General features: G+C 35.8%; 1 protein-coding gene across 1 annotated transcript in view; it reads left to right on the top strand.

Annotated features, from left to right (window-relative positions):
* LOC137407394 (rho guanine nucleotide exchange factor 17-like) overlaps positions 1-15,897 on the top strand; it is a 173,146-nt gene that overhangs the window by 132,147 nt on the left and 25,102 nt on the right. Inside the window, exons 19-22 of the mRNA XM_068094039.1 lie at positions 853-1,069; positions 1,521-1,766; positions 7,571-7,710; positions 7,932-8,148. Coding sequence (XP_067950140.1) covers positions 853-1,069; positions 1,521-1,766; positions 7,571-7,710; positions 7,932-8,148 — 820 coding nt within the window. The remainder of the gene's footprint in view (positions 1-852; positions 1,070-1,520; positions 1,767-7,570; positions 7,711-7,931; positions 8,149-15,897) is intronic.

Raw genomic sequence — 15,897 nt, 5'->3', positions numbered from 1 at the left:
ACCATGTGTTAACTTGTGTTTTTGTATATCTAGTAAAGAGTGAGACAGACATATGACAAAATATTACAAGTGTTTTTGTGTAACCAGTAAAGAGTCAGGCAGACATGTGACGAGATAATACAAGTAATTTTGTGTAACTAGTAATGAGTGAGACAGACATATGACAAGATAATACAAGTATATTTGTATAACTAGTAAAGATTGAGACAAAAATATGACAAGATAGTACAAGTACTTTTGTGTAACTAGTTAAGAGTGAGTCAGACATATGACAAGATAATACAAGTAATTTTGTGTATGTAGTAAAGAGTGAGACAGACATATGACAAGATATTACAATTGTTTTTGTGTAACTAGTAACGAGTGAGACAGACATGTGACAAGATAGTGCAAGTATTTTTGTATAACTAGTAAAGAGTGAGACAGACATGTGACAAGATAATACAAGTATTTTTGTATGACTAGTAAAGAGTGAGACAGACATATGACAAGATACTACAAATATTTTTGTGTAAATAGTAATGAGTGAGACAGACATGTGACAAGATAATACAATTTAAGGAACGGAGCAGTTTCAAGGCCAATAATCTTTTGACTGTTTTTCATCTCAGACATAAATTTGATTCAATGTATAAAGAATTCCTTTATTTGATTGAAGCGTATCACAATAATGGTGACACATCTTTAAGCGTATCACAATAATGGTGACACATCTTAAAGCGTATCACAATAATGGTGACACATCTTAAAGCTAACTTTTGCGTAGAACAGCTAAAACCATGTCTTATTATGGGTTTCATTGTCACAAATTTCCAAAGGTTCGTGGTAACATTTGTAGTCTCCCATGTTTAGTTTAGCTGTGCGGCACCTTCAATGGCACCTTCTATGGTACCTTCTATGGCATTCTCACCAGAAAATGAAGTGTGGCTCTGCAATAGCGACGGCACCATTGGTCATCTCTGCCGCATGTCCGTGTCTTCTAAGCCTTCACTCATTGACAGCATTGCCATCCCAGGATGCAGCAGCCGAGTAGCTTGCATGTGCGCTACACCACCTCATACTGAGACGGGTAAGCTGTCTGTGCATGCTCTGCACCTCCTAAACTTATGCTGTTACAAGCTAGACACCTATCTATTAGTCATCACTATTGGTGCGCGCTGTCACTTGTCATTCGACCCAAGCGTTTAACCCTGTATGCCTTACAGTATGTTTATCCATGTCTCCAAAAGTATGTATAAAACTTTATTTTATGTTGTATCGAAGCGTAAACAAGATCTCTAATAATATTCTTAACATGATATACATTATCTCTGACATGATATGCGCCGTATCCTCTATGGTCTCTCTAGCCATACCTCTGGTAGTATCTCTGATAGGCTAGCAACCGATTTTAACAGATATTATCTCCTACATGTTTAGCAAAGTTAATATTTACAATCATATTAATGTGAGTGTTGGTTCACTGTTTCCTGTTGCATTTAGAGCCTGTGTTAACCAATACTCATGCCATTCGTCTTCAGTGATGAACATCTATAACTCAGCCACACTTCACAGCACAACATTAGACATGCGGCACCCACTCATGTGGCTCGGTTGTGATGACGGTGTCATCTACATTATCGCAACAAGTCGAGGACTTGTGCCATTCAGGGACAACTACCTGACCTTACAGTGTCATCAGCCGGTCGTCAGTATGGTCTACATGGATGGGCAAGTCTTTGTTGCGCTGAGTCAGCACAAGATACAGATATATTGTCGTGATCACGGTAAGCAAAGGACATTCTATATTTATCTTTTATTTTTTCATATTCAACCGTGTACTCCTACACACTCACATGTTGACTTATGAAGTTAATCTCTAACCATGTATTCCTATATACTCACGTGTTGACTCATGAGGTTAATCTCTAACTATGTCCTCCTATATACTCACATGTTGACTTATGAAGTTAATCTCTAACTATGTACTCCTATATACTCACATGTTGACTTATGAAGTTAATATTTAACTATGTACTCCTATATATTCACATGTTGTCTTATGAAGGTAATCTCTAACTATGTACTCCCATTTACTCACATGTTGACTCATGAAGTTAATCTCTAACTATGTACTCCTATATACTCACATGTTGACTTATGAAGTTAATCTCTAACCATGTATTCCTACACACTCACATGTTGACTCATGAGGTTAATCTCTAACTATGTCCTCCTATATACTCACATGTTGACTTATGAAGTTAATCTCTAACTATGTCCTCCTATATACTCACATGTTGACTTATGAAGTTAATCTCTAACTATGTCCTCCCGTATACTCACATGTTGACTTATGAAGTTAATATTTAACTATGTACTCCTATATACTCACATGTTGTCTTATGAAGGTAATCTCTAACTATGTACTCCCATTTACTCACATGTTGACTCATGAAGTTAATCTCTAACTATGTACTCCTATATACTCACATGTTGACTCATGAAGTTAATCTCTAACTATGTACTCCTATATACTCACATGTTGACTTATGAAGTTAATCTCTAACTATGTACTCCTATATACTCACATGTTGACTTATGAAGTTAATCTTTAACTATGTATTCCTATATACTCACATGTTGACTTATCAAGTTAATCTCTAACTATGTACTCCTACATACGCACATGTTGACTTATGAAGTTATTCTCTAACTATGTACTCCTATTTACTCACATGTTGACTCATGAAGTTAATCTCTAACTATGTACTCTTATATACTCACATGTTGACTCATTGACTGTTGACATGTTGACTGTTTCTAAATATAGTCATAAAATAAGTTTTTATTTCATTGTACTTTCAATGAGTAGTACTTTTAATGCCTCTTTCATTGGCTATAAATACAGCTTCTTACATGTATATAGACTATCAAAAGTTAAGAAATAAGGCATTGATAAATGATGAAGAATCTGAATCGTGTGAAACCCAAACATAAAAAACCCGAATTTAGTGATGGGCATAAAGATCTCACGTCTAAATCTAGTGATGAGCTTGGAGATCTTGTGTCCAAACGTAGTGAGCCTATATACAAAATGCATATTTTACCAGGAGTAATTTTAGCCGAAATAGTGTACACGCTGTGTTAAAATTTTAATGACCCACAACCTCAAATAATAACACTGCAATATCAATTGTCACAACCTCCCCAAGCTTCACAACCTCAAGTCTAACCTAAGAAACAGAGAATAGTGTGACATTATATGTATAATTAATTGCAACAAATGAACTTGTTCCTGGGTGTTATGCAAGGTGTTTCGTCTCTACACAGCTTAGATCTGATAGCTGATAATCTCTCTTGGGAGTAGAGAAAATGGTTCAGATCACTTGAAGATTATTTGCTGGCCATAGATTTGGTGGCAATAAGTAAGGTTGCAGAAAAAATGAAGCTTGCCTTGTTCGGACACGTAGAAGGTGAATATATAAGGGAAGTATATTCACAGTTGGAATTTGCAACTGACCCTGATGAAAATGGCTTGATTCATGAGATAGAGGAAGAAACGGATGGAAAGAAGGTAAAAGATTTGTTGAAGAACTTTCAAGATTATTGTGATTCAAGGTCCGAAATTATAGTGAGTAGATTTCAATTTCATAGCTGCACTCAGTCAGGTTAGTTATGTGATGTATATCTTATGAGAATAAAGAGGCTAGCTGAAGGATGTCAGTTTGAAACAGAGGGATTTGCTCATCAGAGATAAGCTACTTTTTAGAATGAATGACGTGAAGCTTCGTGATAAGCTAATGAGAGAGCCTGATGAGAAGCTCGCTTCAGGGTACGTTGTCAAAGCAATTTGAGTGCAGAAAATGACAGTCAATTGAAAAGTGTGACAGTCACTCCACAGCAAGAAAATCAGAAAACCATGGATGGAGATATTGATGTAGTAAAGAGTGAAAGAAAAACCTGGAAAACCAAACTAGCAATTAAATCAGTTGGTTGCGGCAGTTGTGGGAGGAATCATAGCAAGAAAGGTGCCCTGCTATGGGTCAAAAAAGCAGAAACTGATAAATTCAAACATTTTGCCAGACAGTGCAGAGAAAGAGCAGACATAATTTATCTAAATGAAGATGAAACTGAGATTCAGGAAAAGGTTTATTTAGTGGAAAAAGACTTGGTGGAATCCATCAACACAGAAGCGTGGCGTTCTACAGTCAAAGTAGACACAAGCTTGAGGAAGGGGCAAACAACCATTTTTAAATCGGACACTTCGGCTGTACCAAGTGTTTGCGGACCGAATCACTTCAAAGGGAGATTGGAGCCTTCAACTAAAATATTATACGGTGCAGGTCAAACGCAGGTAAATTGCTTGGAGGTTATAAGATGCCGCATCTAAGCTAGTATATTTGCCACAATAGAAGATATACATGTAGTTCAGAATCAACAGACACCATTGCTGAGCAGAAAAACTTGTGAAAAATTACAGTTAGTATCAATGGATGCTGAAAGATAGGAAGTCAGTGATGTGAATGTGGACAATCGGCTGTTTAAGGGTCCAGGAAAAGTGAAGAGTGAACATTTTATCATACTAAGGGAGTATGCCATACCTTGCGCCATACACGTCCCTAGACCAATAGCGTTTTCACTAAATAAGCAAGCAGAGCAAGCATTAGATGAGGTGGTGAAGGATGGAACCATCTTGCCAATTACTGAAGCAACAAACTGGGTTGCAACATTTGTCGTTGTACCAAAAAATGACCAAGACAAAGTTAGAATTTATACAGACTTCCTCCAACTCAACAAATAGGCGGTGAGATAAATTCTTCCAATGGCCGCAGTAGAGGGCAGTCCTGCTAGTCTGAGATACTGTAATGTTTTAAAAAATTGATGCTAACTGGATTTTTTCAGATACCACTCAGTCAAGAGTAAAAAAAGTTGACTACTTTTTTAATCATAAAGGACTCACAGAAATTTTCAGCAGGAATGAATAGAATATTGGATGGGATTGAAAGAATGATAGCTCATATGGACAATGTGTATGTATTTGGAGAAACTCAAGAAATACATGGCCAAAGTTTGAAGCTGGTCTTGGCCACAATATAGACAGCCGGTATGACTCTGAACTAGTCAAAATGTAAGTTTAATCAAAAAGATGTGAAGTTTCTTGGGGATATCATTTTCAAGCAGCAGCCAGATAAATATGAGGCATAAGCTTATGAGTAAGGTAACTATTATACTGTGACATGCTGCTTCATCACATTGCTGACAAACAAACTTAACTTTAGACAATCACTATTGCATATTATTATGTATCTTATTCTTGACAAATGCGATGGTTGTTGTCTTGCGTTGCATTTGCCCATACAAATTTATGGTCTACTTGTTTGCCACAGGGTTTTTATGCCTGTTTTGTTTTAGATGTTTTGGATGTTGTAACAGTATTGGTACAAGTAAGGCCTATTCTATTCATGTTTTTGTTTTCATTAAGAGTAGGACAACTCTTGCATTAATGATCACATTATATTCATGTCTTAGGATTAACATGCGTTTTTGGTACAATACACAACTGAAAAACGATCTTACATCTCTGTCATGATAATCCAAGCTATTTTCTCTATCTGTGTAACACAACATAGACTACCGAGCGTTGTTTGGAAGTATTGTAATTTTTTATATTTTCAAATATAAGAATTATTCTATTTCGATATATTTTGTACCAGGGGGACTTGTAGCTGTTATTTCGTAAATGTCATGTTAGATGAAAATCCGCCACCTTTGTACACATTACAAATACCTTGTAATGTGTACAAAGTTGGTTGAGTTTCATTTGATTTCATCTCATCAATCAAATGTGCGCATAAGGACCAAATTGGATCAGTTGCTTTATATTTACTGTCTCCAGCTTCTTCTCCTGGTTTGTATAAATAGTGCACAATCGAGTGAATGGTTACCTCACCCAGAACCTCTTCATCTTTATATTTAGGATGGGTTACGGTTTTTAATTTTATCGCGTCTGCTGGCTTCGTACCAATCATTTTAGTTTCTTCATCATTTATTACTTTCATTATTTTGGATAGTCTATTGACCCACTCGCGATTACTTTGTTTAACTTTGATTCTCTTTACAAACGCTAATCTTTTCTTGTCTAAAGTCTTCTGAATATTAGTATTCTAACTTGTATTAGTAACTAACTTGTATTAGTATCTATACTACTTGTATCTCTACTACTATCTATAGTACTTGTATTAGTGTCTAACTAGTATTAGTAACTTGATAAACTCCGCCATAAATTCTCGTCCACTTTCACACATGACCGTTGTTAGATAGTTTAACGAAGATCTAGAGTATATTTTATGAATAGCCTTTGAAGATTCGTTGGCAGTTTTTGTTTTTATAGGTTTGGCTCCTTTATAGCGAGAAGCGATATCTATTATAGTTCAAGCGCATTTGTGCTTTCCATCATAGGGTAAATATAATATATCCAACTGATGAGTATGATTTGGTTTGTCTTGATTATAATGACGACATTTTATAGTGTTTTGTTTAGGCTTGTAAATTTGATATATCAGCTGTTGATCTAACCAATGCTGTATCCGTTGTCTTGTCAATTCGAGAAACTTGCGTAGCTTACTAGAGGCTAAAACATCCTATTCATAGCCAGCAGGGCTGTAATAAGATTTTTGCAGTTTCTCCATTTTTGTAAACATGCTTTAAATTTACGTAAATGTATTTTAAATTTACGTAAGTATTTTTTAAATTTTCAAAGATATCTTTTAAATTCACTTAATATTTTTTCGCTTTATGTAAATACTTTTTAAATTTACAGTTTCTGTTGAATCAACGTGAATATTTTTCAATTTCCTTTTTTTTCAAATTCATGTAAATATTTTTCAAATTTACGCATTGAGTACAAAGGTTATCCTGATCAAAGGTCATCAAGTACCAAGCTCATTGACTATAAAGGTCATAAGAACTTATCTGATCTATAATGCATCATTTGGTCATGCCATTTAGGGGAATCCCTTTTTGGTCTATAATTCATCACTGGTCTATAATGTAAAAAGGGTAACCCCGTTTGGCCCATATCCATCATGCGGTCTATAACGTCATTTAGGGGAATCTCCGTTTGGTCCCTACCTCCCCACTACTCACCATGATCTTGCACAGCCAAAGGCTCGGCATAGACTATACAGAGACTTGTGATTAAACTGTGTCAGTGTCAAATCAGGAAAGCTAGGTATCAATGATAGCTGTTAGTACAGCTGAGCCTTTACTTGTAAAAGACCCTATATACGCAATTTTGAAGTTATCATCTATTGGTAGGAATTTTGCTTCGACTAATGAAAAATATCAAGATATGGAAGGCCTTCCGGTCTTATGCATTTTAGCCTTACGTTGTAGCTGCCTGAGCCGCTGCAACCTACCAACCTACAACCTTTAACCCTAGCCCGCTAATCCCCTGACAAATATTATGTTACGGGCAATGCTGGACATTCACCTAGTTTGTGTATATGACACAGGCTTTATGTATATGACACTAGCATCATGGATGTGACCTTTTTTCTTTACATTTATCATCTATTCGTACTTTCAGAGGGATTCTGGGATACAGACAAGCCGCACACAGTCACATTGACTACCCAAGGAGGACTCTGTCACCTACTGCCGGTATCTTACAAGCTCTGGTGTGCCAGCGGTAATGAGGTGACCATTCTCGACTCACAGCAACCAGAGGTACTTATCGCTCTCAATATATAGTAATTACTAACCTATTATAATTAATTCGCCGTGATGGCATCTTCTTTATTCCGCTTTATTTCAGTTCCACTTACTCAGGGTGTTTGATTCGACTCATCATCATCTGCAGGAAGGTTGGGTGCTTTCCTAGTATCGTTTTTATTATCTAAAGTAAATAATTGGCTTATGTTAAGTCGGACTCTGACTTTCTGCTTCAGAGAACATTTAAAGTGAGTGGCGAAAAAGACAATCATGAGGCAATACAAGCTATGGCATACTGCCGCCAGGGTATTGTGGCTATTGCCTTCAAGTCTAGCTGTGATATCAAGTTCTTTCATCATTCAACCCTAAAAAACCTTGGAGACATAAATGTCTTCTCCGCAGTCGCTCAAAAGCTTAGCAAGTGTGACGAGATAATCACTCAACACAAGACTGGTAAGGTCTCAGTTAGAAGTTCTGATGATAGCTTAGAATGATAACTTAGGTGACTAGGAAGGAAGTTTAAATGAGTAGGCATCGGCGTAGGTCATACATTTGTTGGAATGCAGCATAGGTTTGAATGGGATACAGTTTAGTTGGGTCAGGGTACAGCTAAATTGTGTCGTCGATTGCATCATATCGCCCTTTAGTCTGGAGGCCACAGGGCATTTCTGTGTCAACAGGTGGCAGAAGATGGTAGCCTAATACTTTTAGCATGTTTATACTTTAGTCATTATTAATCCGGCTTCCTACCGCTATTTTATTTGATAATCTATGAGTAACAATCCAAAATTTTATCAGTCGAAATAATTAATTAATAACGTTAAATATTTCAGGTGTGGGTGTTATTATATACAACAAACAGCAATATTGTCAGCTAAGAAACTCTAGAAATTCCCCTGTCATACAGCCCACGACCAAAGGTATATTGGAAAAAAGAAAGGGTACTGATGGTTGAAAAATGCAATCTTAGCAGTCAAATGGCACTGCAGTGCAATAGGATAACTGCAATGGTAGCTGTAATGTACTGGGTGTGGGTGTTATTATTTACAGCAAACAGCAATAATGAAAGGAAAAGATTATGTTTATATCTCTCTCCTTGCAAGAGGAGAAATGCATTATTAGAAGTAAAATGCACTGATATTATTAGAATAACCAATATTATTAATATAGTAATACAGTAATAATAGAAAACCAATGCACAATTTTGTTTACATTTCAAAACGTCATAGCTAACAATATCAAGAAGTTGTGATATTTATATAGATCTTTAGTCAATCTATTTAACAAAACTATTTAGAAAAAAATAATAACAGTAACATATTGCCCATCATCGATGTTGTTAGTGTGACTATAACACTTCAATAGTCATCCAAACTTATAATTAAATATTGTAATAATCTCATAAGAATCGTTAAAAAAAAAATTATCATTATTTCCTTTACTTTCACTGCGTTGAACATCAGTTAGAATATCAAAGTACTCAAAAGTTTCCAAAATGTCAGTTACTTTGAAATCGGCAAAAAAGAAACGATTTCTGCCCTTCTACGTTAATTACAGAAACGTTCGGCAATTTGACAATGCTATAGACTGTTGAAATGTGCACGTTTTTTTTTCGTGAAATGCGCACGACTTAATGGTTTTATTGTCTGTCGCTCAGCGTTTCGTTTGCCGGTCTTAATTTTGATAAAAGTAAGGCTTGGCCAGTTTTAATAAAGATTTTTGGCCAAATTAATCTGTCTATTTGTGTATAATACGATCAGATGGGTGAAGTTTAGGAATATGTCGACAATTTTCAAAGACTTAGTAACATAACATATTCAAATAGGCTTGTATGTGTTTTGTATCGTTATTATACTTTAACGACTCTACAAAAAGTGGTTAAATTTGTTGATGAGATTTCTATACAAGGGTTTGCGACGTTGTTGATGAATAATTTTCGTAAGTTGTGTGTACATGCATTTATCATAAAAACTCTCAAACATTTGCTCCACTCGTTTGGTCGTGGGATAAGCTAGGAGTATTTGGAGTATTTGAAGTAATCGGCCATTAAAAGGTGAGTAGTAATATAAAAATAAAATTTTTCTCACGTCTACAATCAATTGAATCAGCCAATCAGAGCCGTAGACCTACATTTATGTCGTATTGTAGTACAGGGGTATTAAATTACGCCGATAGCAATTAGGTTTGTAGTCTGTTTCCGGTCTCGCCCAGCGACTCGTCAGCGTTGGTAGTAGCAGTCAAAAACTTTAATTCACTTTAACATTAATTATGGCCAACCTGGTTCCACATATTTAGCCAATGCTAGATATTAACGGTTAACATGCCAGATACAGATGCCAGATACAGATGCCTGATACAGATGCCAGATACAGGTTGTTTTGGCATTTTAGGCATTTAAAACGCCAAAGGCATTTTATGAAAAAATCTCTCCACCAACAGAGGCTTTTCTCCGTCAGCCTTTAAAGATGTAGTTGCGTCAAATTTAAGTTGATCTTAAAAGAAAGCATTTTTTTCTCTATCAGTTGATATGTTGTCTGTTGTGTTACGCGATCGCATTGCCAAGATATTTGAAGATTAAAACCGAAAAGATCTGATCGCCGTAAAAGCGCTCAGGCCACCAAAACGTGCCCAGACTTGCCCAAGATGATGTCACGCGTTAGGCAACCTGTCTCTATCTCTCGTATTCACATCGGGTATTTGCGATAAAAGTCTAGTCTTACGCGGCTCTATTGGCATATATCTTATTTTGTATTTGCTCATGTTGGCTAGAATAAAATTTTAAATCCTGCTACAGATGCATTATTATGAATGTTTCAAAGGCCTCAAATAACGAAAATTGAAAATTTGTTCTACTCACTTTCTCCAAATGTTGTGTAAACATTTGGGTACCGACTACCAATTCTACCGGTCTTTGTATCAGCGGTCTTTGTATCAGCACAGTTCTGCAACTATCCATACTAACGATATACAGCCTCCCATAAGCCCCGCCCACATTATGTCGCTTATCCTTGGGGCGGAGCTGTATATCATTGCCTACACCGTCTACGTACTAGTTTCTTACTAGTAGTATTCTTACCGAATACTACCTAAGTGAAATAAGCAAGCCACGTCTTTGAAAAGAATATAGACAGGGATAGAGTTTTAAGGATGAGAAGTCTGCTGCAAACTGGATTTGAACTCACATTCTCCAGTTTTGCGGACATCCATATACCTTATCAAATTCACTACAATATTCTGCAAATTATGTTTTGCATTATCTTCAACAATATTATTTTATTATATAAAATTTACAAGCAAAAATATTTTCATCTCGGCATAAAGCTTTTATTAAAAATATTCATCAAGTCGTGGCCACTCACATAGTATTAGCTAATACAATAAGACAAATTCATCTACTGCAACAAACTCAAACAAAACATCATGGCTTATGCAGCACGCATTCAAGTCTCTCTTTCCCCTTTATGGCAGTTTCCACACTGACAAAGCTTCTTCGGCTGGTGGGACGACATAAACATTCTGTAATCAGTAAAACAAATGCAAAAAATATGTCATTCGTAGATATGTCATTCTAAAGCAAATCTATTGACAGCTTCCAAATTGGGAGTTGGATTGCAAGTTGAATTGGAGATTGCGAGTGTAATTTTAAAAAACGAATAAACATTTAATAAAGGCACAAGTACGCCAAGTCAACGATTCGAAGCTTTGGTTCTGGAAATTAAAAATTTGCAATGATCAATCAATTTTACCCACTTCCTACGAGTGAAAATAATTTGTAAGCATGACTCTAATTTACCAAAGAAAATTCGAATAAAATATTATAGCTAGGTAAAATGGCAGATAAGCTATGAAACGATGATTGGAGATAGCAAAGAATTATCATTTTATTGATTAGTATATGTATTTATGACTATAAAAATATTACATTTACTTAGGTATAGAAGACTCTAAGTTAATTTACCTCCATTCTGTCTTCCTCTGCAGCAAAACGCTGCTGACGCCTGTCAGCTTTGACCATAGGCTGTCTACTCCAATCTTTTACTAAAAGTTTCTCAGATAACTTTGAGTAGCGGTCGCTCGAACTTGAAGCCATTTTAAAACTATGTATAACTTAGTAATTGTTGAAACGCGTTGAATCAGTAACTATGAGAATGAATTCTCTAATTACGAGAATCTTCGAGATCACAGACAACGCATTTTACGAGTGATAACATTTATTACGGCCTATATAAAAATTTCGCGCGCATGATTGGCTAACGAAGCGACCTCATATTTATTGCTCGTGGTTTCATTTCAGATACCTTGCTTGTGACGTCACGAAATAGGCACCCCCTTGAACGTGAGCTTTTTAAAAGAGGGCCTCATTCAAACGCATATATCTCTGGACAGGGTCGGTCTACAAAGACAAAAATGGCATCAAATTGTAGCTGATGTTTTAGCCTTTAATGGGTCTTAATTTCATTAAATTGAATTTTTTGACGCAACCACATCTTTAATGAGGGTTAATTATCAAGCAGCAACATGGCAGCGGGCAATTCAACTGTTAATCATGCCACTTGATCCCACAAATCATGTCTGGAGTAAAGACGATGATGGGATTTTTGGGCAGTGGTTTCCTGATGGACACCGAGCTATTCCTAGGCAGTTTGTCCATTGGACTAGTTGCTCTTGCAAAAAGAGTCGATGTGAAAGCCGATGCTCTTGCAAAACTGCATCTTTAGTTTGCACAAGTCTATGTGGCTGTGTAGACTGCAGCAACGAATGGAACGACGAGATTGAGGATGGTAATCATAAAGACAGTGATTATGAGCTTTAAGATTATATGTGATAGTTTTATTAAATACTTTGCAATATGTTTTCTACAATCGATTGAAAGTTTTCGTTGTTTCATGGTAAACAGACTGTGTACTAGTGTTGGGCCGGTATATAATTTAGTGCCGGATAGGATATCCGTGCACTTTTTTATCGGTTTTCCCGGTGTCGGTATCCTCTGTATCATCTTTGGTATCCTTTGCCAACTAAAAAGATTTGGTATTGTTGGTATTGCAGTTCGGTATATGGTTTTCAGTGTGTGTTTAACTTCAGCTTACCTACTGCTCATTTTATATAACACAGGTGGGGGATAAATCAAATATAATACGTATAAATATATCAAACGTATCAAATATCAGACGGGGGTTTTATCAAATATAAAACGTAAGATACGTTTTATGTTTTATATAAAACGTAATATGCGTTTTATGTTCAATAAAATATAAAACATATATTATGTTTTACATTTTATTAATGTAAGACGTGATATAATACTAGATACCTATAAGTTAGTGCGGTAATGTTTGTTGAAGAAAGAGTTATAATATAATTCGCATGTGTTGTGTTTTCAGAATGTCTGAGCAAAAAGTTGTGATTGCCGATGTGCGCTGTGCGACTCTTTTTTATTAGCGTGCTCCTCAAAGATGCGGTTTTGCATCTTTGAACATCGATTTTTCTTTTTCATTTTTTTCATTTATTTCTCGTTCCGTTACATAGCGACTGTGCGCGAGACGTCAAATGAGCTCTTTCATAAGCTGCTCATTGTGCAGGAGATACTCCCGTGAACATGTCGCTGGTGGTGCTGTAGCCTGTCAAATAGAAAATTTTTTCCGGATAGCCAATTACCGATAGGCTGTCACGGATAAATATTGATCATATCAAACCGACCGCGAATAACTAGCGGTCACCAAAAATGATTGGTTTTCCGGATACCGATAATCACTCGGTGTCGGTAAAAGCGGATAACTCTTTACCGGCCCAACACTACTGTGTACCTTGGTAAACATGCTTTATAATATAATCATCATACAATTTACATTGCCAAAATACACATCCAAAGTCCTATGATATTCATTAATCATCCAAAAAGTTAGTTTTCATCAAACATACGACACCAATATTGTTTTAGCACGCTACCAGTACAATAAATCTAAAACTAAGCAAGAAATTCCGCATATAAATGCTAGTTAAATAAAAAAGGCATCGCATGTACCAACGGAAAGTAGGCCTACTAATAGAAGCATAATAAATACGTTATGTTTGTCACGTGTTGCCCAGCAATATAATAGTATCATATTAAAGATTAATCATTAGAATAGTTAGTTAGTCTGTGTCACAACCAGTGTACTCAATGAGGTATACAGTTTAGCCTGTCAATCAGTAATTGTACCAGTCTCTTTGTAAAGAGTATGACGAGGGTTTCTAGCAGACCAGTGGCTAAGATGAAGGCAAGAAATGTCTGTCATATTGAGTCCCTGGCAGCTGACTACAAAGTAAAGAACCACATCCAATACAGACAATGAGTTCGAAATACAAAATCATCATATAGACATATAAGAGCTTACATTTGTGGTGCAATATTTATTCATAATAACCTATAAAAAAGATCTATCAAAACATGTGGCTATAAATTTAAACCTTTAAAATAGGAAGAGGTACGGGACTGATTTGGATGTGTAGGCAATGTACATAGCCATACATGAAAGAAGTAGATGCACACCCTTTAGCTCTAACCATAACAATACTTTGTAAACTCATATGTCGCATACTTCTGTAAGGTAACAATTGATATGTGAACACTATAACAATACATTATAACTCAATTATAGATAAAAATACAATGAAATATGTATTAATATACAATATCGCACAACATAATACAACACATCAATCCTATAACACAATGCAACGGAGTTCGATACAACATAATACAGTTATTATAATATAATACACCAGAATATAATGAAATAATACAATAATACAGCGTAAGTTCTGCATGACACTATATAACTAGAAGTTCCCATGCTAATTTTTCAACAACCAGCAGTACCCTTTCTTTTTTCCATTATCACTTTGGTCGTAGGCTGTATGACAGGGAAATTTCTAGTATAGTTTATAACCAATATGTAAAATATGGACTGAGAAGTTTGACAATGATTCATTATAATCAACACCTATCACTCATTGATCCAGCTGACTACAGTAAACACCAACAAACAATACTCAATCAAGAAGCTGCTTTGTTTTGGAAAATGCTTGATTTGGTGAAGAAAATGCAATATTTTCAATGAGGCATTTAATCTTTGATTGATGAATCATTTGATTATTTATCGAGGTATTAACTAAATGAGTTTGCTCTCATCTCACCTTAGCTTTTTTCAGGTGTTTGAGATTCTTTGCAATTTGAGAAGCTCTTTGTTATCTTGACTTACTAGCCATCTTTATCAAGCATTCAGTGTGGTAATTGCATACGAAAAACACTGCCATTTGCTACGATGACTTTAATAGGTTTGCTACGGACCTATCTGACTGTTTGTGCATGGTGCTCTACATCTCATAAAAACTTTAGATTATCGCCCTTTTCGGTAGTAAGGCTTATTAGAATGTAAAACTTGATTATAATGAATTATGTAATCCATAATAGCTAACTGTGGTAATCAATTTGAATAGAGATATTAAATTTTCACCGCTACTACATGTACCATCGTTGACTGCAATTTCTGACAGGGCGGAAACAGCGGAAAAAGACTAGGACCTATGTGTTATCGGTAAATGCAAATACGCGCCATATTGAAAGGAAAAGGCATAGATTTATGTTTACTGAGCTGATTCAGTGCCGTATAGGGAGAGTTACGTCACCAACGGTGCCTATACAAACGCATCGAAGGTTCCAAACAAACATCAGCCACGCCTAATTTTATATAGAGTTACAATGGACTGCTCTTGCCTGTCTTTGTTTATCAGTTGATAAAACTACCTTGGGTAACCTTAGAGCACTATCAAGTATACCACAAGAAAGCTCAGGTTTTGCTCTAACTCACAAAGCAGTTGTAAAAGTGACAACTGCATATTTCCAGGCTTTCTGCCACTTTATAGTAAATACCTCCTATTATCTGCACTAGAATGTCTTAGCTAAATTGTGTTTACTTGCAGTTTCACAACTTTGGGCGACCAAACAAACAATTTAATGTATTCACAATGATAATTATATTTATAATACTATCATTTGCCAATTATTTTGTTCAGAAAAATTATAAACAAGCTTGTTTTATGCAAATTAATGGACAACCGCAAATTTATTACTGACAATGATTTCAACTAAAAGTGCAAGAAGTATGAAGTACAACATAAAAATTGAACAACTTTCCATAATAAAACCTGAATATTAAAAGG

The sequence above is a fragment of the Watersipora subatra genome, chromosome 10 (assembly GCF_963576615.1).
Source record: "Watersipora subatra chromosome 10, tzWatSuba1.1, whole genome shotgun sequence".
In the NCBI taxonomy this organism is placed as follows: Eukaryota; Metazoa; Bryozoa; class Gymnolaemata; order Cheilostomatida; family Watersiporidae; genus Watersipora; species Watersipora subatra.
This window is presented reverse-complemented; position numbering and strand designations above follow the sequence as displayed.